The sequence below is a fragment of the Dermochelys coriacea genome, chromosome 1 (genome assembly GCF_009764565.3).
Source record: "Dermochelys coriacea isolate rDerCor1 chromosome 1, rDerCor1.pri.v4, whole genome shotgun sequence".
Taxonomy (NCBI): domain Eukaryota; kingdom Metazoa; phylum Chordata; order Testudines; family Dermochelyidae; genus Dermochelys; species Dermochelys coriacea.
In genome coordinates, this window is record NC_050068.2 from 242,013,034 (window position 1) to 242,035,911 (window position 22,878).

General features: G+C 39.2%; 1 protein-coding gene and 1 long non-coding RNA gene across 4 annotated transcripts in view; both read left to right on the forward strand.

The window, feature by feature from the left end:
* Window positions 1-21,925, forward strand: part of DCP1B (decapping mRNA 1B) — a 67,021-nt gene extending 45,096 nt beyond the window's left edge. For all 3 annotated transcript variants that reach the window (XM_038384098.2, XM_038384118.2, XM_043517804.1), the window contains 4 exons: window positions 518-646; window positions 1,433-2,281; window positions 16,486-16,734; window positions 20,948-21,925. In XM_038384098.2, coding sequence (XP_038240026.1) covers window positions 518-646; window positions 1,433-2,281; window positions 16,486-16,734; window positions 20,948-21,028 — 1,308 coding nt within the window. In that variant the 3' untranslated portion in view covers window positions 21,029-21,925. The remainder of the gene's footprint in view (window positions 1-517; window positions 647-1,432; window positions 2,282-16,485; window positions 16,735-20,947) is intronic.
* LOC122460858 lies at window positions 2,288-16,021 on the forward strand. Its single transcript, XR_006282431.1, has 3 exons — window positions 2,288-9,088; window positions 10,820-11,432; window positions 15,009-16,021. It is a non-coding gene; the product is annotated as an uncharacterized LOC122460858 (long non-coding RNA).
* Window positions 21,926-22,878: the final 953 nt, after the last annotated feature.

A 22,878-nucleotide genomic window follows, 5' to 3' on the forward strand; every position in this document is an offset into this window, starting at 1 on the left:
TCTCTCAGTAGAGCTATATCTGCCAGGCATGCTGAAATTATGAGGTTATGAAAGTACTAATGTAAAATATGTAAGAGGTGCCTATTGATAGCCTATAAATATATATGCATATAAATCCTTCAGGTACCTAAACTACTTACAAGCCATAACAGAACTATCTGTTTACTGGCAGAAAACCTGTAGCTGTGGTCTGGTCTCTAAGGTGCCAGGTTGGCTTTGCCTTAAGTACAGGAAAAGATGAGGAAGGGAATTGGGATTTTTTTTCTTTTTTAAAGGCTCACATACAAAGCATTGTGGTCTTGAGTCCGTAAATTTACATATGCTAACGTTTCTAGCCAGTGAGATTGACTTCTATTCAGTATCCTCGTTTATCACAATCAGTTGTCAGTCTTGCAAGCGGTGGTATTTCTTGAAGATTTAACCAGTTTGGGATTTTATGATACAAAGTTAGGGGAGAACATCCCTTAAGAAAGTGGTAGTTTCTTTCATTCCAAAATATGTTTTATTTCTGTTGCAGTGTAAGACCTGTTCAGAGCCAAAACAAATGACCAGTTCCTCTGCTATCTATGACAACCCCAACCTGATCAAACCAATACCAGTGAAGCCCAGTGAAACTCAGCACCAACAAATACCTCAGCAAGGCAAGGTACACTTTAATTTGCACTCTGATTAGTGCTGCCATAACATATCAGGCACGGGAGGATGCTTGCGTAGATCAAATAGTACAATAATGTGAAGTGGAATTAGGGTAAATGGGATGGTCTTAATGCAAAATTAATATCTCTTTACAAAAAATAGCTTTTCTGTGTAAAATGAGGTTATTTAAAACATAGATGTTGTATGCTGATTCAAGCAAAAAAAATTGATCTCTCAATTCAGGAATGTTGTTGTGGTTGCAGGCAAACCCCCAACTAGCCAGTGGAACAGGGCTTATTTTATTATTAATTTATTAATTTAAATTTGTACAATTGCCATTCCATACATGATATATGCCTTTCATATAACTTAAAAATACATCACAATGCAAAATCCAGCAAGCTATATCCATTCTGCCATGGTAAGGAGAGAGACAGAAAGTGACACTACTTCCCACAAGGACAGAATGTTCCTTTCTTCCCCTTCATAACCTTTTTGAGCTTTTCTAATATTTTATTAGTGACTGTAAGAGGAGACCCTTCTCTCTAGGCATTGAAAGTGAAGTTGGTACCTTTTTTTCTGGAGGTGGCATTTTTCTCCCAGACGAGGAGTTTCAAGACTGTTTAAAAATCCTTTCCTCCCACATGACAGAATCATTAAATAATCCTCTTGAGAGGAGGAAGTATGGGTCAATTGTCTTGACTGTTCCTTAGATACTGCAAGGTAACACTTCAGACAGTTAATATAGCTTAAAGTGCAAACAAACTATGTTCACTTATTCTCTTTTTCCTCGCAGAACATGGACTCCGAACCACAACACTTATCTTTGACAGCACTGTTTGGAAAACAAGAAAATCCTACCATTTACCAAGATGTCCCAGAACAGTCACAGAAAAAGCACCAACTTAATCTTTCTGTCAGGCAGAGAGTAGTGCGTTCACTGTCCTATGAGGAACCTAGCAGACATTCACCCTCAGCAGAGAAGCAGCTTTGCCCAGCTATTCAAAAACTTATGGTGCGTGGGACAGACCTTCATCCACTCTCTGAGCTTCCTGAGAATCGACTGTGTGAAAATGGCAATGTCCGCTCCGTAGGGAAGGTTTTCACTGGACTCTTCCAGCCTGTGACTTCTCATGGTATTGTAACATCTCATCCAGCCCAGGACACAGCTGGCACTCAAAGCTTGTTACAGAAACTGCAGGGACAGTCAGGATCAGTGACCAAAATGGACCCAAGTGCAACAGGTACTGTAAGTTCAACAGCATCAATCTTCAGCAGGACTTCTGCTGCTACAGCATCGGCAACACAGATAAATAACATGACCCAGCCACATCTGGTATATTTCAGTGGCTCTCTTCCAACCCAGACTTTAGGGCCTCAGACCATTGGTAAAGAACAGTCCAAAGTTCCTAGACAGCCACTTTCCCTCTCTGGTAACCAGTCAACCAATTCTGGAGTGATTTCACCCCAAGAGTTACTGAAAAAACTCCAGATAGTGCAACAGGAGCAACAGTTACATGTGTCCAGCAGACCTACCTTGGCAGCTAAGTTTCCTGTAGTTGCTCAGAACACCAACACTCTAAAACCTTTGGACTCCTGGATAGACAAGACATCAGGTGCACAAAAGCAGAGCCCTCTCTTTCAGGTAAACATGCGATTTAAGGAACTAATGCCTGTGGGGAAGGTTTGTAGGAATCTTTTGAGCTGCAGTGCATCAGAATTCAGTTTTATAAGGCTGTTCTCTAATTCCCATTATCTCTCTTCTATCCCAACAAATCTCAGGACATTAGATTCATTTTCATTTTATTTTGCTCTTGTACTGCTGGGGTCTGTGAGCCATATCCAGGTTAGTCTTAACTGAAGCAATGCTCCTATGCCAACATCAAGAAGTCCTGATTTCCCTAGCTTTAGTAATGTAAATGCTGAAGGGTCTGATCTTTCCAGATCACTAATAGTCATCGATGCTTCAGGCATAGATTTTTCTTACGCACTTAAGATATATACCTAATTACTGGCTTTGTGTCCTTGTTTTCAAGTTCTAGTCAGATGAGTGTCTCCTACAGGTGATTCAGAATCAAAATGAGTCAGCATTCCCCTTGCCCAAAGTGCCCCTTGTCCATCAATTTAAACAATGTATGGAGGGGTTTCTTCACGTTCATATAGGAGCTAAAGCCTAGAACAGACCAAAACATAAAAAGCTTTAAAACAGGACCAGTGAATCCCACCAATGTGATGTGACAATGAAGAAGTTGGTTACTGCCTCTTTAGGGGACCTGATAGGACTAATCACTGATTCTTGTATTTAACATTCTAATTTTTATTTTATTTTCTTTTTGAACATCTTCAAATAATACTCTGTCTAGGTCTGTGTTCCATCCGCATGATTTCTCTGATTCTCTTAATTAAGTAACAGTCCATTCTTTTCTAGCCACTAAGGATGAGGCAGTTCCCTACATTGCTAATCTGATTTTCTTGTGCTATAACAGCTATTTGTAGTCATTCAGCAATTTTCTACTTTTTATATCAGTGTTTTTATTGAAAAATATTTCTAGTGTCTCTTTTTATCTTTCAAAAAAATAAACCTGAATGTTGGTGATTGTGCTTCATGGAACTGTCTGGCTTTGGTGTCTTAGAAAACTCAAGAAACTTGAGGAACTGTACTATTCCTATGGTGTTTCAAGAACCACCACAAGTGCAGTTACAGAATGTCACGTTATAGTTGACTATTACTGCTGTCCTTGTTGCCAGAGCAGAACCACACCTAGTTTAGCTTCCTTGTAATGGCTTCCACGCTCAAAAGTCCTCACAAAAAGTCCAGTTCCAGGGTGAGCATCTAAATACCCTCTTGGTTTCTTTGCTAACTGATAGTCTGGAAGGTCTTTAATTGTGCTGGAACCTAGCAGCCCCACTGGAAAGCTGATTGCTTTACAGTTCTGGTGAATGAAGTCCAGAAGCTGTGAGTAAGGATGTTACTTTGAAGAGCCAGAAAACTCTTCAGAAATGCTCCAAATTTGTGAATGCTGAGAAGAAAAAAGTTACTAACTTTATTTTCCCAACTCACTCAAATATGGGCATACTCGTCTTGACTTTCCCCACTTTACCAGACTAACCATAACCATCCCTTTTTACTTTAGAGAGTCTTGCTACTCGGAGAAGTCTGAAATAAAATTCTTTAATCAACTTTAATCAAGCTGATCAAAATTCTTTAATCAACTAGCCAGCAATTTGAAGCCACATTTGTCACTAAACCCACTGTTAAGAGCTGAAAATTTCCAATCTTTGGGATTCATTTTGGTAATTCTGTGTATGGTCATGTTTTCTTTGGGTTAGTCAGTGAAATTTTGCAGAAACAATTGCTTACAAAGGCGAATTTTGACTTCTCAGCCACCAGGGGAGATTACTTATTTGCGGTGACATAACTAAGGGCTTCTCTTCACATACAGCGCTACAGCAGCAGAGCTGTACCAGTACAGCTGCGCTGCTGTAGCGCTTTAGTGAAGAAGATATTCACCAATGGGAGAGCTTCTTCTGTCAGCATAGTTAATCCACCTCCTTGAGAAGTGGTAGCTATGTCGATGCGAGAAGATGTCTTGTTGATATAGCGCTGTCGATTTTCCACACCCCTGAGTGACTTCTACTGATACAAGTCTGTAGTGTTGACCTCGCCTAAGTTCTAATGAATAAAAACAGAACATAAGAATGGCCATATTGGGCCAGACTAGTGGTCCATCTATCCCAGGGTCCTGTCTTTCGACAGTGGCCAATGCCAGGTTCTTCAGAGGGAACAGAACAGACAGTCGTTGAGTGATCCATCCCCTGTTGTCCACTCCCAGCTTTGGGCAGTCAGAGGCTAGGGACAACCAGAGTATGGGGTTGCATCCCTGACCATCTTGGCTAATAGCTCCATGAACAGATCTAATCTTTTTTTAAACCCCGTTATAGTTTTGACCTTCACAACATCCCCTGGCAACAAGTTCCACAGGCTGATTATGCATTGTGTGAAGAAGTACTTCCTTTTGTTTGTTTTAAATCTGCTGCCTATTAACTTCATTGGGTGACTCCAGTTCTTGTGTTATATGAAGAAGTAAAGAACACTTCTTCATTCACTTTTTACACACCATTTGTGATTTTATAGACATCTATCAGATCTCCCCTCTTAGTCATCTCTTTTCCAAGGTGAAAAGTCCCAGTCTTATTAATCTCTCCTTATAAGGAATCTGTTCCATACCCTTAATAATTTTTGTTGCCTTACTCTGTACCTTTTCCAATTCTAATATATCATTTTTGAGATGGGGAGACCAGAACTGTACACAGTATTCAAGGTGTGGCCGTATCATGGGATTATATAGTGGCGTTATGATATTATCTCTTATTATCTATCCATTTCCTAATTGATTACCTTTTTGTTAGTAACTAAGTCACAGTAACTACTTTTGTTTTCACTGGGTGAGGGAGATGGCATGCTATAAGTGTGAGAAGTTGTCTAACTCGCGATGAAACGTGCACACAGCATGGCAAAAACTAGCTATTCCAACCTAGAAAATAGTCAAGGATCAAGCTATACATTATAAACCAGTTTGTACTAATAGGAAATAGCAAAAATATAAGACATCTCAGAAAAAGAGATTGATATTGATAAGACTGATAGTGACCTCATTTTGTATGTGTTTGAAAACGGCAAAAAAGTAGTAATTATATCTGGGTAAACCTGAGATGGAAAGGACAACTGTTCAGAATGGTTCTTGATACTGGCTTCATAATCTTAGTAATTTTACTAGAAAATTCAAAGAGAAACAATAGCTGAGAGCAAAAATATGTACAGGGGAAAGTCATTCCAGAGATTATGACTGTAAATGTGCATAAAATGCAACAACAATTATTATAATTCCAATCCCACCTTGCTTGGCAGAGCATTACTCAAGAAGATTCATATTGACTGACAGGAGATGGCTTTATTGGCTGAGACACCAATAACAACTACTGCTATACTGGTTGTACTGTCTTTGAAACATTCAGCATTGTTGAAAAGACCTATTACAGTCTATAAAAATGATTAAGATCTGATTAATCATTAGTACCACTACCAACCTAGATTCTGTAAGGCATGACCTATTCCATTACATTGGGTCAGAGAGTAGATACAAACTTAGAAAGGCTAGTTAGAACAGGATTTCCTATAGAATTCAGTGACTTGGTCAAGCCAGTTTTACCTATTATTGAAAAAGATGGGAAGGTAAAAATCTATAGAGACTTTAAAATCAGGGTCAATCCCTCTCAATGTGTCTCAGTATTCTTTACTATAGACCAGTGGTTCCCAAACTGGGGTTCGTGATATTGTTACAGGGGCTTCTCGGGGGGAAAAATCCCTAATGGCGGACAGAGCTGTCCCTATGGACCCAGGTAGCACGGGGCCAGCAGCCCAGAGCCTGTGGACTTCCAAGGGCTAAGCAGATCAAAGCAAGCATATCTATCACAGAGAGGAGATTTAAACTTCAAGACTCCTTATAAGAAATAGAAAGGGAGGTGGATATTTTTGGCTGTTTTTTTAATTTAAATAGGCAGCTAGTATTGTTTTTAAAATGATTATGAAGAACAAGTTTAAGCTTTGTTGTAACGTGCGTTGTTTGCCTGGACTGCTCAAGACCTGAATACTTGTGTAGGAGGAACTCTTTGAGTTGGCTTTTTAAATACCTTCATGCTGTTTCACATCTGATACTCCTTGATGAAACATAGGAGCATTGTCTTTATAACAGGCTTATTCAAAGTGATACAAGCTACGAAAGTGAGATCTTGGAAGAGTGTTTCCATTTTCATAATGTAATAAAAATACTGTAATGATAAATAATTAATAATAAATAGTGTGTAATAAGCATGTCATAAAAACAAATTTTATATTTCCAAGATCACTGCTTTTATAATTTATACTCGGGTAAAGGAGAAAATCCCTGGAAATATTCATTTTTAGGAGGGGGTTCGCAAAACTTGACATTTTAGTGAAGGGGGTTCACAGGTTGTTAAAGTTTGGGAACCACTGCTATAGACTGAAGACTTGTTTACCACCTGTCCAGCAAATAAACATTTCAATGAAATAGATTTGGCACAAATACATTTTTACATGCTGATGCAAGATTAATCAAAGCAGATCCTGACAATAAATGCACCGAAAAGTCTGTTCCTTATAATTGTTTATCATTCGGTATGGTATCTGCTCCTACTACAGATCAAAGGATAGTAAAGCAAATTTTATGATGTCTGCCAGGAATAGAATGCTGTCTTGACAATATCTTCATTATTGGGGAAAAAAGACCAAGGGTATTTAAGGAACAGATAAGATTCTTCAATGATGAGGAGACTATAGCTTGCATTTTCTCAACAGTTCTGACACATTACAAACCCAGTTTTAAACTGGCTTGTGATGTACCTCCATATGGCATAAGAACTTTCAACTCCCATATGGAAAGGAAAGACTAGTTGCCGGGAAAAATAGTAAAAGCCAAACAGAGTTATGCCTAAGCCTACAAAGGAGGCACTCAGCCTAGTGCTAGACTGATTCAGGAAAGTATCCATATTAAAGGCAACAAGTAAGCATGTTTAATTCCCAATGGGAAAGCATTGATCCCTAATGGAATTTAAGAATCTGTTCTGAACAGGGATGGTCTTAAGTACGTGCTTAAGTGTTTTCATGAATTTATGCCACATCATACGAGTACCTACCGTAGCCTTGACATTATACAAATAATTTATTCTATTTACAATAGACCACTTACCCCACTTCTTAGACCAGCCTTAAATCAGTTACATACTTTCAATATAGGGCATTATTTCTATCTGTGCATAAATGTGGTATTTTGCAGTGGTGGTTGTACTCAGTGGTGGTACAACTGGTATTTTTTATTTGTCACACATAAAACATTTAATACATTTGAAAAATACCATAATTTCTGAATTAAACTTGGAAAGACACTTTTTTTAGGTATGACAGGCACTTCATGAAAATACCTAGGAACATTTACCTCATGGTGGAATGAACTTTCCAGTCACAAAAGATTCTTTCATACCAGATGAGGTACTTGGGTGATAATTAAACTGCAATCACAAATATTTAAGAAAGGGAGTTTCTGAACAGCAATAATAACTAGGCTACAGATAAATTTGGCATCCAGAGTTTGAATTTCAGATGTAATCAACAGCAGAAGAGTGCACCAGTTGTCTACAAGAGCATGGCAACAAAAACATGTTTGTAACCCTGGTTTTAACCAACAAAATCTTGGCAACAGCTACATCTGGAATTTGCTAAGACATTTTTAGGTGAAATGTTTTTAGTCCTAAGTGATACTTGCTAAAAATGTCCAGAAGTCCACAACACGTACTCTAACTACTAATGGTCTAAGAGACTCATTTGATACATATGGAATTCCAAGCAGCTAATGTGTGATAGTAGGCACCAATTTACATTACAAGAGTTCCAATACATTTCTCAGCTCAAACAATGTAACAAAAATTCACCAAGTGCCATGTTATCCAGCTGCTAACAACATTGCTGAATACTAAACAGAGACACTTAAATAAATACTTTGTTTCAAAGCAGCATATTTTTTCTTGTTGTCCTATTGCAGTGTTATACAACTGACAAACTAAACTCCTGTTGTGCTGATGGTGAGTCAGAAACTTAAGTCTTGATGTGGTGAAGCTAGAGATAAATCAGTGCATGTTGAATGAAAAAGCAACTCAGGTTAAATTCAGAAAAAAATCTGTTAGCAACATTTTTAGGAAGGTGATTTGTGCCCTTATGAGGAATTATTCAAAGATAAGAGAAATTGCTGACTGGCAAAGTAGTGTCAAATAGACTGAGCGCTCATCAACACTGCTGCGGTAAATTGATCTAACTTACGCAACTTCAGTTATGTGAATAACGTAAATGAAGTTGACGTAGTTAGATCTGTTACTGCGGTGGCTACACTGCGTTGTGTCGATGGGAGAGCTTCTCCCGTTGATTTCTCTTATGCTTCTCCCATCGATTTAGCATGTCTTCACCAGAACCGCTAAATCGACACTCACTGCATCGATTGCAGTGGTGCCAATTTACCTGTAAATGTAGACATGCCCTGAGTATCCTATATTGGCAATGTTGAATTTGGCACCTACACACCTGCTAGCTTAAGAGATCATCTCAAAGGTGTTTTATCTGAAATTACTCCATTACCAAAGATTCTTTAGGACCTTCAAGCCATAGTAATCACACTCAAAGAATGTTGCAGGAGGTACTACAGAGATTACAATAATAGTACCAGAATTAACATCTGACATTTTCAATAGAAGTTCAGAAGCCATTGGATAAATTTTGTCATTTGGGTAACTGAAAATATCTGAACAAAATAGCTAAACTGAAAAAAGTTTCCTTTGTGTTGAAGGAGACTATCCTCCATGTTTAAGGAAGCTACTTAAATGCTAGGTTTCAGAGTAGCAGCTGTGTTAGTCTGTATTCGCAAAAAGAAAAGGAGGACTTGTGGCACCTTAGAGACTAACAAATTTATTAGAGCATAAGCTTTCGTGAGCTACAGCTCACTTCATCGGATGCATTTGGTGGAAAAAACAGAGGAGAGATTTATATACACACACAGAGAACATGAAACAATGGGTTTATCATAAACACTGTAAGGAGAGTGATCACTTAAGATAAGCCACCACCAGCAGCAGGGGGGGGAAAGGAGGAAAACCTTTCATGGTGACAAGCAAGGTAGGCTAATTCCAGCAGTTAACAAGAATATCAGAGGAACAGTGGGGGGTGGGATAGGGGGGAGAAATACCATGGGGAAATAGTTTTACTTTGTGTAATGACTCATCCATTCCCAGTCTCTATTCAAGCCTAAGTTAATTGTATCCAGTTTGCAAATTAATTCCAATTCAGCAGTCTCTCGTTGGAGTCTGTTTTTGAAGCTTTTTTGTTGAAGGATAGCCAATCTTAGGTCTGTAATCGAGTGACCAGAGAGATTGAAGTGTTCTCCAACTGGTTTTTGAATGTTGTAATTCTTGACGTCTGATTTGTGTCCATTCATTCTTTTACGTAGAGACTGTCCAGTTTGGCCAATGTACATGGCAGAGGGGCATTGCTGGCACATGATGGCATATATCACATTGGTAGATGCGCAGGTGAACGAGCCTCTGATAGTGTGGCTGATGTGATTAGGCCCTATGATGGTATCCCCTGAATAGATATGTGGACAGAGTTGGCAACGGGCTTTGTTGCAAGGATAGGTTCCTGGGTTAGTGGTTCTGTAGTCCATCTTTGTGTGGAATGTTGGTGTAGAGGGCTTCTACATCCATAGTGGCTAGGATGGTGTTTTTACAAACAAACTCACCAGCAACCACACACCACACAACAGAACCACTAACCCAGGAACCTATCCTTGCAACAAAGCCTGTTGCCAACTCTGTCCACATATCTATTCAGGGGATACCATCATAGGGCCTAATCATATCAGCCACACTATCAGAGGCTCGTTCACCTGCGCATCTACCAATGTGATATATGCCATCATGTGCCAGCAATGCCCCTCTGCCATGTACATTGGCCAAACTGGACAGTCTCTACGTAAAAGAATGAATGGACACAAATCAGACGTCAAGAATTACAACATTCAAAAATCAGTTGGAGAACACTTCAATCTCTCTGGTCACTCGATTACAGACCTAAGAGTGGCTATCCTTCAACAAAAAAGCTTCAAAAACAGACTCCAATGAGAGACTGCTGAATTGGAATTAATTTGCAAACTGGATACAATTAACTTAGGCTTGAATAGAGACTGGGAATGGATGAGTCATTACACAAAGTAAAACTATTTCCCCATGGTATTTCTCCCCCCTACCCCACCCCCCACTGTTCCTCTGATACTCTTGTTAACTGCTGGAATTAGCCTACCTTGCTTGTCACCATGAAAGGTTTTCCTCCTTTTCCCCCCCCTGCTGCTGGTGGTGGCTTATCTTAAGTGATCACTCTCCTTACAGTGTGTATGATAAACCCATTGTTTCATGTTCTCTGTGTGTGTATATAAATCTCTCCTCTGTTTTTTCCACCAAATGCATCCGATGAAGTGAGCTGTAGCTCACGAAAGCTTATGCTCTAATAAATTTGTTACTCTCTAAGGTGCCACAAGTACTCCTTTTCTTTTTACTTAAATGCTAGAATTTATGAACATGTAGAATCTCATTTGTTAACAAAAAATTTTTAAATTTGTTACACAGAAAATTTAAGACTTCATTTACAAGAAATAGGAACATATATTTTCTATTCTTATCCTGAGACAAATATTTTAGGTGTGAGGATCACTTAGATATTGCATTAGCCCAATATTAACTTGCTTAGTCATCAGTTCATGGCAGGGTTACTTACACACTTAGCCTCTGTTTTATGTATACTAGTGAAAAGCAGTTCCTCTCCATGAAAAACAAATAATTCTTAAGTGATGCCAACTAAACTACATTGTATGTTTGCTTATGACTAGAATAAGTCCACACTATTAAAAGCACAACATAGTACCTCTATACTTCTGTTACAGATTCTTATTCCTCAGATTGTATACAGCAAAGTGATATCTTTGATTTTTAAGAACCTGACACTGAATCCAAATTCTGTAGAAGCATATTACTTTTATTTTAGCTAGAAACATCCCTGCCAGCATTAGTCATTTTGTTAGAACAGAACCACTAATAAGTAACACTAGGAGCCACCAGTGTTCCAAGCACAGACATGCATGTACCACCTTCCCTGTTGGCTGTCAGCAGCCACACATTTCAGAGTAGCAGCCGTGTTAGTCTGTATTCGCAAAAAGAAAAGGAGTATTTGTGGCACCTTAGAGACTAACAAATTTATTAGAGCATAAGCTTTCGTGAGCTACAGCTCACTTCATCGGATGCATTTGGTGGAAAAAGCAGAGGAGAGATTTATATACACACACACAGAGAACATGAAACAATGGGTTTATCATACACACTGTAAGGAGAGTGATCACTTAAGATAAGCCATCACCAGCAGCAGGGGGGGGGAAGGAGGAAAACCTTTCATGGTGACAAGCAAGGTAGGCTAATTCCAGCAGTTAACAAGAATATCAGAAAGAAAAGGAGTACTTGTGGCACCTTAGAGACTAACAAATTTATTAGAGCATAAGCTTTCGTGAGCTACAGCTCACTTCAGCTCACGAAAGCTTATGCTCTAATAAATTTGTTAGTCTCTAAGGTGCCACAAGTACTCCTTTTCTTTTTGCGAATACAGACTAACACGGCTGCTACTCTGAAACCTAAGAATATCAGAGGAACAGTGGAGGGGGGGAAGGGAGAAATACCATGGGGAAATAGTTTTACTTTGTGTAATGACTCATCCATTCCCAGTCTCTATTCAAGCCTAAGTTAATTGTATCCAGTTTGCAAATTAATTCCAATTCAGCAGTCTCTCGTTGGAGTCTGTTTTTGAAGCTTTTTTGTCGAAGTATAGCCACTCTTAGGTCTGTGATCGAGTGACCAGAGAGATTGAAGTGTTCTCCAATTGGTTTTTGAATGTTATAATTCTTGAATGTTATAATGTTATAATTATTATTATAATATATATAAATTATATATATATTATATATATATATATTATATATAATATAATTATATAATTATATATAATTATAATGTTATAATGTTATAATTCTTGACGTCTTTACAAAAACTAGACAAGCCATTTACAAAACACACTTTGATTCTCTACAAAAGAAAAAGGACACTAAGCTATCTAAACTACTACATGCCACAAGGGGCCACAACAATGGTTCCCGTAACCCACTCAGCAATATTGTTAATCTATCCAACTATACTCTTAGCCCAGCGGAAGAATCTGTCCTATCTCGGGGCCTCTCCTTTTGCCCCTCCACCCCCACGAACATGATACAGTTCTGTGGTGACCTAGAATCCTATTTTCGACGTCTCAGACTCAAGGAATATTTCCAACACACCTCTGACCAACATATTAACCCACAGAGACCTTCCTGCCAACACTACAAAAAGAAGGATTCTGGGTGGACTCCTCCTGAAGGTCGAAACAGCAGCCTGGATTTCTACATAGACTGCTTCCGCCGACGTGCACGAGCTGAAATTGTGGAAAAGCAGCATCGCTTACCCCATAACCTCAGCCATGCAGAACACAGTGCCATCCACAGCCTCAGAAACAACTCTGACATCATAATCAAAAAGGCTGACAAAGGAGGTGCTGTCGTCATCATGAATAGGTCGGAGTATGAACAAGAGGCTACTAGGCAGCTCTCCAACACCACTTTCTACAAGCCATTACCCTCTGATCCCACTGAGAGTTACCAAAAGAAACTACAGCATTTGCTCAAGAAACTCCCTGAAAAAGCACAAGAACAAATCCGCACAGACACACCCCTGGAGCCCCGACCTGGGGTATTCTATCTGCTACCCAAGATCCATAAACCTGGAAATCCTGGACGCCCCATCATCTCAGGCATTGGCACCCTGACAGCAGGATTGTCTGGCTATGTAGACTCCCTCCTCAGGCCCTTCGTTACCAGCACTCCCAGCTATTTTCGAGACACCACCGATTTCCTGAGGAAACTACAGTCCATTGGTGATCTTCCTAAAAACACCATCCTAGCCACTATGGATGTAGGAGCCCTCTACACCAACATTCCACACAAAGATGGACTACAAGCCGTCAGGAACAGTATCCCCGATACTGTCACGGCTAACCTGGTGGCAGAACTTTGTGACTTTGTCCTGACCCATAACTATTTCACATTTGGTGACAATGTATACCTTCAAATCAGCGGCACTGCGATGGGTACCCGCATGGCCCCACAGTATGCCAACATTTTTATGGCTGACTTAGAACAACGCTTCCTCAGCTCTCGTCCCCTAATGCCCCTACTCTACTTGCGCTACATTGATGACATCTTCATCATCTGGACCCATGGAAAAGAAGCTCTTGAGGAATTCCACCATGATTTCAACAATTTCCATCCCACCATCAACCTCAGCCTGGACCAGTCCACACAAGAGATCCACTTCCTGGACACTACGGTGCTAATAAGCGATGGTCACATAAACACCACCCTATATCGGAAACCTACTGACCGCTATTCCTACCTACATGCCTCTAGCTTTCATCCAGATCATACCACTCGATCCATTGTCTACAGCCAAGCGCTACGATATAACCGCATTTGCTCCAACCCCTCAGACAGAGACAAACACCTACAAGATCTCTATCATGCATTCCTACAACTACAATACCCACCTGCTGAAGTGAAGAAACAGATTGACAGAGCCAGAAGAGTACCCAGAAGTCACCTACTACAGGACAGGCCCAACAAAGAAAACAACAGAACGCCACTAGCCATCACCTTCAGCCCCCAACTAAAACCTCTCCAACGCATCATCAAGGATCTACAACCTATCCTGAAAGACGAGCCATCGCTCTCTCAGATCTTGGGAGACAGACCAGTCCTTGCTTACAGACAGCCCCCCAATCTGAAGCAAATACTCACCAGCAACCACACACCACACAACAGAACCACTAACCCAGGAACCTATCCTTGCAACAAAGCCCGTTGCCAACTCTGTCCACATATCTATTCGGGTGATACCATCATAGGGCCTAATCACATCAGCCACACTATCAGAGGCTCGTTCACCTGCGCATCTACCAATGTGATATATGCCATCATGTGCCAGCAATGCCCCTCTGCCATGTACATTGGCCAAACTGGACAGTCTCTACGTAAAAGAATGAATGGACACAAATCAGACGTCAAGAATTATAACATTCAAAAACCAATTGGAGAACACTTCAATCTCTCTGGTCACTCGATCACAGACCTAAGAGTGGCTATACTTCGACAAAAAAGCTTCAAAAACAGACTCCAACGAGAGACTGCTGAATTGGAATTAATTTGCAAACTGGATACAATTAACTTAGGCTTGAATAGAGACTGGGAATGGATGAGTCATTACACAAAGTAAAACTATTTCCCCATGGTATTTCTCCCTTCCCCCCCCCCCACTGTTCCTCTGATATTCTTGTTAACTGCTGGAATTAGCCTACCTTGCTTGTCACCATGAAAGGTTTTCCTCCTTTCCCCCCCCCTCCCCCCCGCTGCTGGTGATGGCTTATCTTAAGTGATCACTCTCCTTACAGTGTGTATGATAAACCCATTGTTTCATGTTCTCTGTGTGTGTGTGTATATAAATCTCTCCTCTGCTTTTTCCACCAAATGCATCCGATGAAGTGAGCTGTAGCTCACGAAAGCTTATGCTCTAATAAATTTGTTAGTCTCTAAGGTGCCACAAATACTCCTTTTCTTTTAGCAGCCACACAGTGAGTTTGGGGAGACCTGCCATTACCGTGCAGGCAACACAGACTTGCTTCTTTCTGTTATGATTGTGGGGGAATAGGAATTGCAGGTAAATAGTTTTTTTTAAAAGCTGTCTGTCTTTGAAAAGCAGAGAAACAACGTTGCAGTTAGTGAGAGGCATTGGCACAGTGTACATATTGCATGCTTTTTCATATCCACAAATCCTTTTAGAAAGTTTTTCTACTGTAAATTTACCATCAGAAAGTAGCTTGAGAACTTAGTCCTTTTCTCTCTCTCTCTCTCTTTTTTGAGTGACTGCATACTATGGTAAATAGTGCCCAAATAGTTTAGATAAAATAACAGTAAATATTTGTTTTATTGCTATTGTGTTGGTCCCAGGATATTAGAGACACAATGTGAGTGAGGTAATATCTTTTATTGGACCTACTTCTGTTGTTGAGAGATACAAACTTTCAAGCTTACATAGAGCTTTAGAAGATGCTATTATGGATGTTTGTCCATTAAAAAAAAACAACAACAATCATGACAATATTGCACGCTCATGGGAGCCTCTCAAATAACTCCAGATACTTGAGCAGTGAGGAAAGCTACAGATTAGAATTAAGGTCCATTACTAGAGCTTTGTGGCAAACATTTAAAGAGCACTTGTTACATTATCTTATTCCTACCAGCATCGTCGGTGCTGCACATTTAATAGTTCTAAATATACCCCAAAATTAAAAGGATAAAACTCTGCAGGCTCACAATCTACTTTCAAATCAGTATGTGCCTCCCTACTTAGACTAAAATTAAGGGACCTCTGACAGAATCATAGTGGCATCTAGGTTTCTGGTAAAGATGTTCTCTTTTTCTTTAAAGGTTTTTTTAGTCTAGTGCATTGAGCATGGGCCAGGAAGTCAAAACTAGATTCTGTTCCTGACTCTGCCAACAACTCATTATGGAACTTTGGGCAAATCACCTAACCTCCTGTTCTCCTATCTGTAAAATGAGGATGCATACCCCCCAAAGTATTTTGAGCTATAGATGAAAAGTACTATAGATGTAGCTATAGATGAAAAGTACTATACAGAATTATTAAGTTCAAAATATTTATTAAAGTACACTCTCATATTAGCAAGCATATTCTCAAAACCCAAACTGGGGGACATGTAAGGACCATCCTTATAAGAAGGACCTCAAATGTTGCAGTTTTTCGTTCTCCTACAGTGCTAGTATTTATAATAGTTTAACTTTTATAATAAGCTGATTTTATATTTAAGTAATTTGCTGCTTATATAGACTTATTACACTTGAGATTCAGTACTGCGATCTTGAATTGGATGGGTGGTTTTGGGCCCCAGATACTCTTAATCCTCGGTGTATCCCTGCGTATCTGCTCTTGTGACTCTCTTTCAGCCTGGAGTCCTCTTACCCCTATATTCTTAGTGAATAGACACATTGCTTAAATGCTTCCATTTTTTATTAATTTGTGTATGGACAGGTCATCTCACCTCAGCGCATTCCTGCTACTGTGACTCCTGCACTGCTGATGTCCCCCATGCTGTTCACACAATCCACACTTGCTCCAGCAAAGGCAAGTGAAAGTGGGTGCTTACCACCAGCAAATCAAGAATCTGCTGCCAATTCAGCTAGCCTTCTCCTTCCTATGCAGAATCCAGAGTCATCTTGTGTAAACAGCAACTCATTGACCAAGATGCAGCTGCAGGAAACTCTTTTACACCTGATCCAGGTAAAGAATCAGAAACATTCCCCCTTTGCTTGTATCCCTCCTTTCCATTTTGATTTAAATACCTCTGATGGATAATTGGTCCCATCCACCCGTCTGAATGATAGATTAGTAAACTAAAATGTCCACTGTGAGTTGTACTATTTCTGGCTGTATAGTAAAGAAGCACTAAATCATTAGCTAAGGAGATAATAGTCCCTCTTGCTACAGTTTTGGTTTAACTGTGTTTTGATTAATGTATGCAGTTCGTGATGCAACAGTTCAAGAATGATAATAAATTGGAGGGGATTCAGGGGAGAGAACAAGGATGTTAAGGGCTTACAGGAATTGGTTTAAAGGTGAAAACTACTTACATGTATGTAGTTTAGCTAAAAAATGAGCATCTCAATGGCAATACTTTGGAAATCCTTAAAAGATATCCATGTTGAGGGCAGGAGAAGTTCAAGTAGGAATAAGAAATAATAGGATGAAGATGAGCAAGTAAAAACGAAGGATAAATATCCAGAAAATATTTTAACAACAAGGTCCGTTAAGTGTAGTTTTCCCGCTTGATTACTCAGATATAGTCTTGACAAAACACTCAGGAATATTATGTAGAAAACAATCCTTTATTTGTTATAGGGTGGAATGAGTACTCTTTGGGGATCCTTCCTATCTTCAAATTCTATGGATACTGGTTTTAAAGGGGATGTGGTAAATGCCAAAGGCAAATATATATAATTTATAAGGAATAAAGAGGGACAGGTCTTGGGTTCCAATTTCTAAGCCCAGGCTACTTGCCTACATAGTGTAGACCCTCTACTTAGCAGGGAAGAACAACAAGGGTTACTTGTGGCACCTTAGAGACTAACAAATTTATCTGGGCATAAGCTTACATGGGCTAAAACCCACTTCATCAGATGCATGGAGTTGAAAATACAGTAGGAAGAGATAGATAGATAGATATACAGAGTACACAAAAAGATGGGGATTGCCTTACCAATTCTAACGAGACAATTCAATTAAAGTGGGCTATTATCAGCAGGAGGAAAAATCACTGCTAATAATTGCCCACTTTAATTGAATTGTCTCATTAGAATTGGTAAGGCAACCCTCATCTTTTCGCGCGCTCGTGTGTGTGTGTGTGTGTGTGTGTGTGTGTTTTCCACTCCATGCATCTGATGAAGTGGGTTTTAGCCCACAAAAGCTTATGCCGAAATAAATTTTAGTCTCTAAGGTGCCACAAGTACTCCTCATTGTTTTTGCTGATACAGACTAACATCACTACCACTCTGAAACTTAGCAGGGAAGGTGAACTAATAACTGATGACCTCAAGAAGGCTGAGGTGTTTAATGAGTGTTTTGCTTCAGTCATCTCTAAAAATGTTAGAGGACCAGATACTCAAAACAATTAACATTAACAAGGAGGAAGGAATGCAAAATAGGAAAACAATATTTAGATAAGTTACATGTATTGAAGCCAGCAGGGCCTAATGGATCTCATCCTAGGGTATTTAAGGAACTAGCTAAAGCAATCTGCGAACCATTAGCAATTATCTTCACAAAAAGAAAAGGAGTACTTGTGGCACCTTAGAAACTAACAAATTTATTAGAGCATAAGCTTTCGTGAGCTACAGCTCACTTCATCGGATGAAGTGAGCTGTAGCTCATGAAAGCTTATGCTCTAATAAATTGGTTAGTCTCTAAGGTGCCACAAGTACTCCTTTTCTTTTTGCGAATACAGACTAACACGGCTGCTACTCTGAAACCTGCAATTATCTTCAAGAACTCATGGAGGACAGGTGAAGTCCAGAGGGCTGGAGAAGGGGAAATATAATACTTATCTTTAAAAAGGGAAACAAAGAGGACCTGGTGAATTATAGGATCAGTCAACCTAATTTGTATAATGGAATGCAGAGTGTGCTTATAAATAAGGTTAAGGTTTTGTCATGGTTATTTTTAGTAAAAATCACGGACGGGTTGCGGGCAATAAACAGGTTGCGTGACCTGTTTGTGACTTTTACTAAAAATAACCAGGGGGGATGACAGCCCAATCCCCATAAAAGTCAGAAATTATTACAACAAAAATAAAGAGAAAACACAACTGGTGCCTAACTTAACAAACTACATTAGATTCAAAGTTTCCTCAGCACATGCTTTCAGCAGTCCTACTGACCAAACTCCTTAGGACAAAACCCCTCCCCCAGAGTCCCAGTGGTTGTTTCCTTTGTCTCTTCAGGTGCAATGAATATGATGGGCAGGGGGAGTGAGGGAGGTATCTTGAGGTATCTGCCCCTGCTTTTTATATTTTCAGTCAGTCCCCCTCTTGAAAAACATTTCCAGGTGGGAGCAAGAGGACAGGCAATCTTTGTGGAAGGAAACTCAATGATGTTCTTTTGCTAACATGTAGATTTTTGCCTCTGCCCACTTTCCTGCCAAAGAATGGCCACTTAGCAGGTAATGGTCCATCAGCCTTGTTTACACCTGGCTGAGGCATCAGCTTTCCCTTTGTCTCTGAGGAACTGGTTTGGCCACTCCTCAGACTTATCTGGAAAACATACTTTTAGTCATGATTTCAGCTTATGTTTATAACTTCACATATAACGCTGCTACATGCATTTTACCATATTATATTATATTATATTATATATCAGCAAATTGAGTTTTCAAATGATACCTTTCAAGGGATACTTTGTACAAAGATTATTGCAATCATATGTAGTGTGTGAACACAGTTATGTTCTGTCACAAGTATCATGCATTTTACTCTTTGAAGCTTTGTCTGCAAAATGTACACATGGGCAGGTTCTTCCCAGTGGCTGTAAAGATTAATTGGGTGGCTTGGAAATTATTTGCTGTTTAAAACACTCTTCATTTGATACTGGATAGCTGCTTCACACCATTGTCTCCTGATTTGCATCATCAATTTCATATGCTTCTGACTTTCCCCAAGGAATGTCCTAATTTTAGTTATCCTCCTATACTCATGCATGGATTGGTTCATTCCCTCGTAATTTGAATTCTGTTCCTCCACTCTGCCAGGCTGTCAGGTTTGAAAGCAGTAGTTCTTAAACCATTGTGTGTAAAATCCTGGTGGTCTGCAAAATGAACCATTTTGAGAATCAGTCAGTGTGGCGTATTGCAGTTTTGGAAAGGGAGATGGTCCATGGAAAAATATTTTAGTGCAAAATAGTCTGCAGAATGGAAAAAGTTTGAGAACTACTATCCCAAAGAGTCATAGAGTTCAAAGCCAAAAGGGACCACCAGATCATCTAGTCTGACCGCCTGTATATCACAGGTCACCAACATCACGCAGCATCTGCTAAACTAGCAACTGAAATTAAAACAAAACCTATAGCCCATTAGAGACTAAATTATTATGTGCTACAGGCAGACATCAGGAGGGACCAAGTTGCACCAATGACTGAGACCCTTGCAGTGGCTGGGAATTGATTGATAGAGATAACCAGATGATCCCAGCAAATGACCCATATCCCATGCTGCAGAGGAATGCTCAAACCCCCAAGATCACTGACAGTCTGACTTGAGGGAAAATTCCTTCCCAACTCCAAATATGAGGATCAGTTAGACCCTAAGCAGGTGATCAAGAATCAGCCAGCTGCTTAAGAATGCATGCATCGAACCAGTGCAGATTAAGACCATTAAGGTCAATGGCATTCAGTGCAGGTGCAGCAATTTGACTGCATGGAATTTAGTGTAGGAACAGAAAGAAACTCAGCCCACCTGCTCACCCAGGCACTTTGGTATTATTATTGCAGTAGTGGGTGGGGAACATAAACTATGTAAAGGACTTCCTAGATATGTGATAATTAGGGTGACAAGAAGAAATTGCAAGTATATGTTATCACTACAGAAGTCTTGCAGGGCAGAAAAGAGAAAAGTCTGACTTTAACCCAGCCAACGCTATCATGAATTTACAAAATTTCCTGGTTTCCGTGTCTTCAACTCTTCTAAAAGAGAGAAGAGAATTCCCCCTTTTCTTATGCTGCCATGTATGCAAAAATGCTGTTAAAGGTATTAGCTGGAGGTAACAAAGTGTTCGGGTTTTGTGTTCTGTTTTTGTGTGTTTGATTATGAAAACTCCCTGCTAGTGCCAATTTTGACTGGGATGGTATGGTTGAAAATTAATTAGACCCTGAAATGTAAAGAATTCAGAATCTTTTAGCTTGAGAACTGTGATCTTCCAGTAACAAGTCTTATTTATTTTGTTTTTCAGAATGATGACAACTTCTTAAACATTATCTATGAAGCTTATCTCTTCAGTGTGAAAAAGGCATCAATCAAAAAGTCTATGTAAAAGAGAATTTTAAAATTAAATTTCTATGACTTCCTGAACTCCAGGAAGAAAAAGTCTCTCATGCCAAGTGGTGTTACATTGTTTAAAAGCTTCTGCCTTTAAAAACAATAAAAGGAAATAAATGGTCCTAGACTTTTTAGATACACTTAAATATTGCTTGTTGGCAAGTACATTCTGTACTGAGAAATGTGTGGGTGGAAACTGCTTTCCTGGGGGGGAAGGTAACAACGCTGCTAAAGACTTAATCACAAAATTTCTTAAATTATTTTTCTTACATGGGCCTGTTGCTAGATGAATTATATTTCCTTCATAAAGACTCTGTTCTCAGAGTTCATTTTTCTTTTTATTTATGGCTGTGATTATTCATGGACTAGATATTTCCATTACTCAACACTATTTCACAATGAACAGTGCCCATTCCTGGCCACCATGTGGCAGTGTTGGACTGTTTTTAAATATATTAAGATATTGGTGAAATTTTGGAAGAGGAATGATCTTTTGAAACAGGGGTGGTTCCATCACCTTTTCTAACCAAAAAAAATTGTTTCAAAGAAAGTGGTGACATTTTTTCCTCAAATTTTTTTTATGAAAATCAGTTTCTGTTTTGTCTTCAAAATATTTATAACCAGCTGTAGAAATGGAACTCTGAGGAGTTTTTTAAAATTATAGGGTGGCCCTTTTGTTTGTGACTGTTCTTGCTATTAATGTAGATCTGATGTGGCATTAGCATCATGTTTCTGTGCTTCTGGAAACAATCTGCATAATCATAAGCAATATGTAAACTGGTCAAGAAAACAGTTACTTGGTTTATAAGTCCTTTTTTAGTATGTTCCAAGAGCAGATGGGTCAGTGGTTCCAATGATCCATTTATAAAGAAAATAAAATGGATTAGCCAGAGTGTGCAGTGGATTAATTTTGCTACCACGTGGACTAAGTATTTAATTCTGAAAGGTCAGTTGTCAAGTTTAAGCTCTGAATTTAGTATACTTCCAGACTTCTTTGGAATGAAGTAGATTACAGTGAGCAATGTGCTCCACATTAACACATTTTTAAATCAATCAGACTAAACAAACAAATGTGGTGTTTTTAGTTCTTACATGCTTCAATGGCAGATGGTATGTGTAAAGCCATGGTTTGTTCATAGTCCTCATCGAAGAAAAAATCAGTCCAAATTTTTTTCTACTCTGTAATGCTACAGTATAAAAATGGTACTTTCTTACTCATCAGAACTGTTTCCTTTGTGGTTTCAGAGCCAGATCTGTTGATTGTAATGACAAAAGTATGTTTTTACTGCATTACTCTCGTATTGTTGAGGCAAATCAGCAAAGGCTTTGTCTACATGGGCATATGTGTTCAGTATTATATATGGTGTGAATTTAAACTGATATAGTTCTTCGGTTATATAGTACACACACACCTATGTGAACACTAATTCTGGTATAAGAGTGGCTTTTTTCCGTTTAATTTATGTTGTTTGGGAATGGGTTTAAAGTAAACTGAAAATAGCCATTCTTATACCAGAATTAGTATGTCCACATAAGGGTTATACCTATGTAACTATGTAGAACTGGTAAAACTTTCCCATGTAGGCAAACCCTAAGAGAACGAGGTGGATTCTATTTCTTTTTGATAATCAACAAAATGCTTTAGTAAGTTTCAGTCACTTATAACTATACAAACCCACTGAAGGCAACAGGTTGCACATGTAGGGCATACCTTGAAGAGAAGGGGCCTGATTCTGATCTCACATCCATTATACAGAGGTGTGATTCTATTGATTTCATTGAAGTCACTCTTGGTTCACAATGGTGTAAGTAAAATTGGAATCAAGACGAGTGGGTTTGCATGAG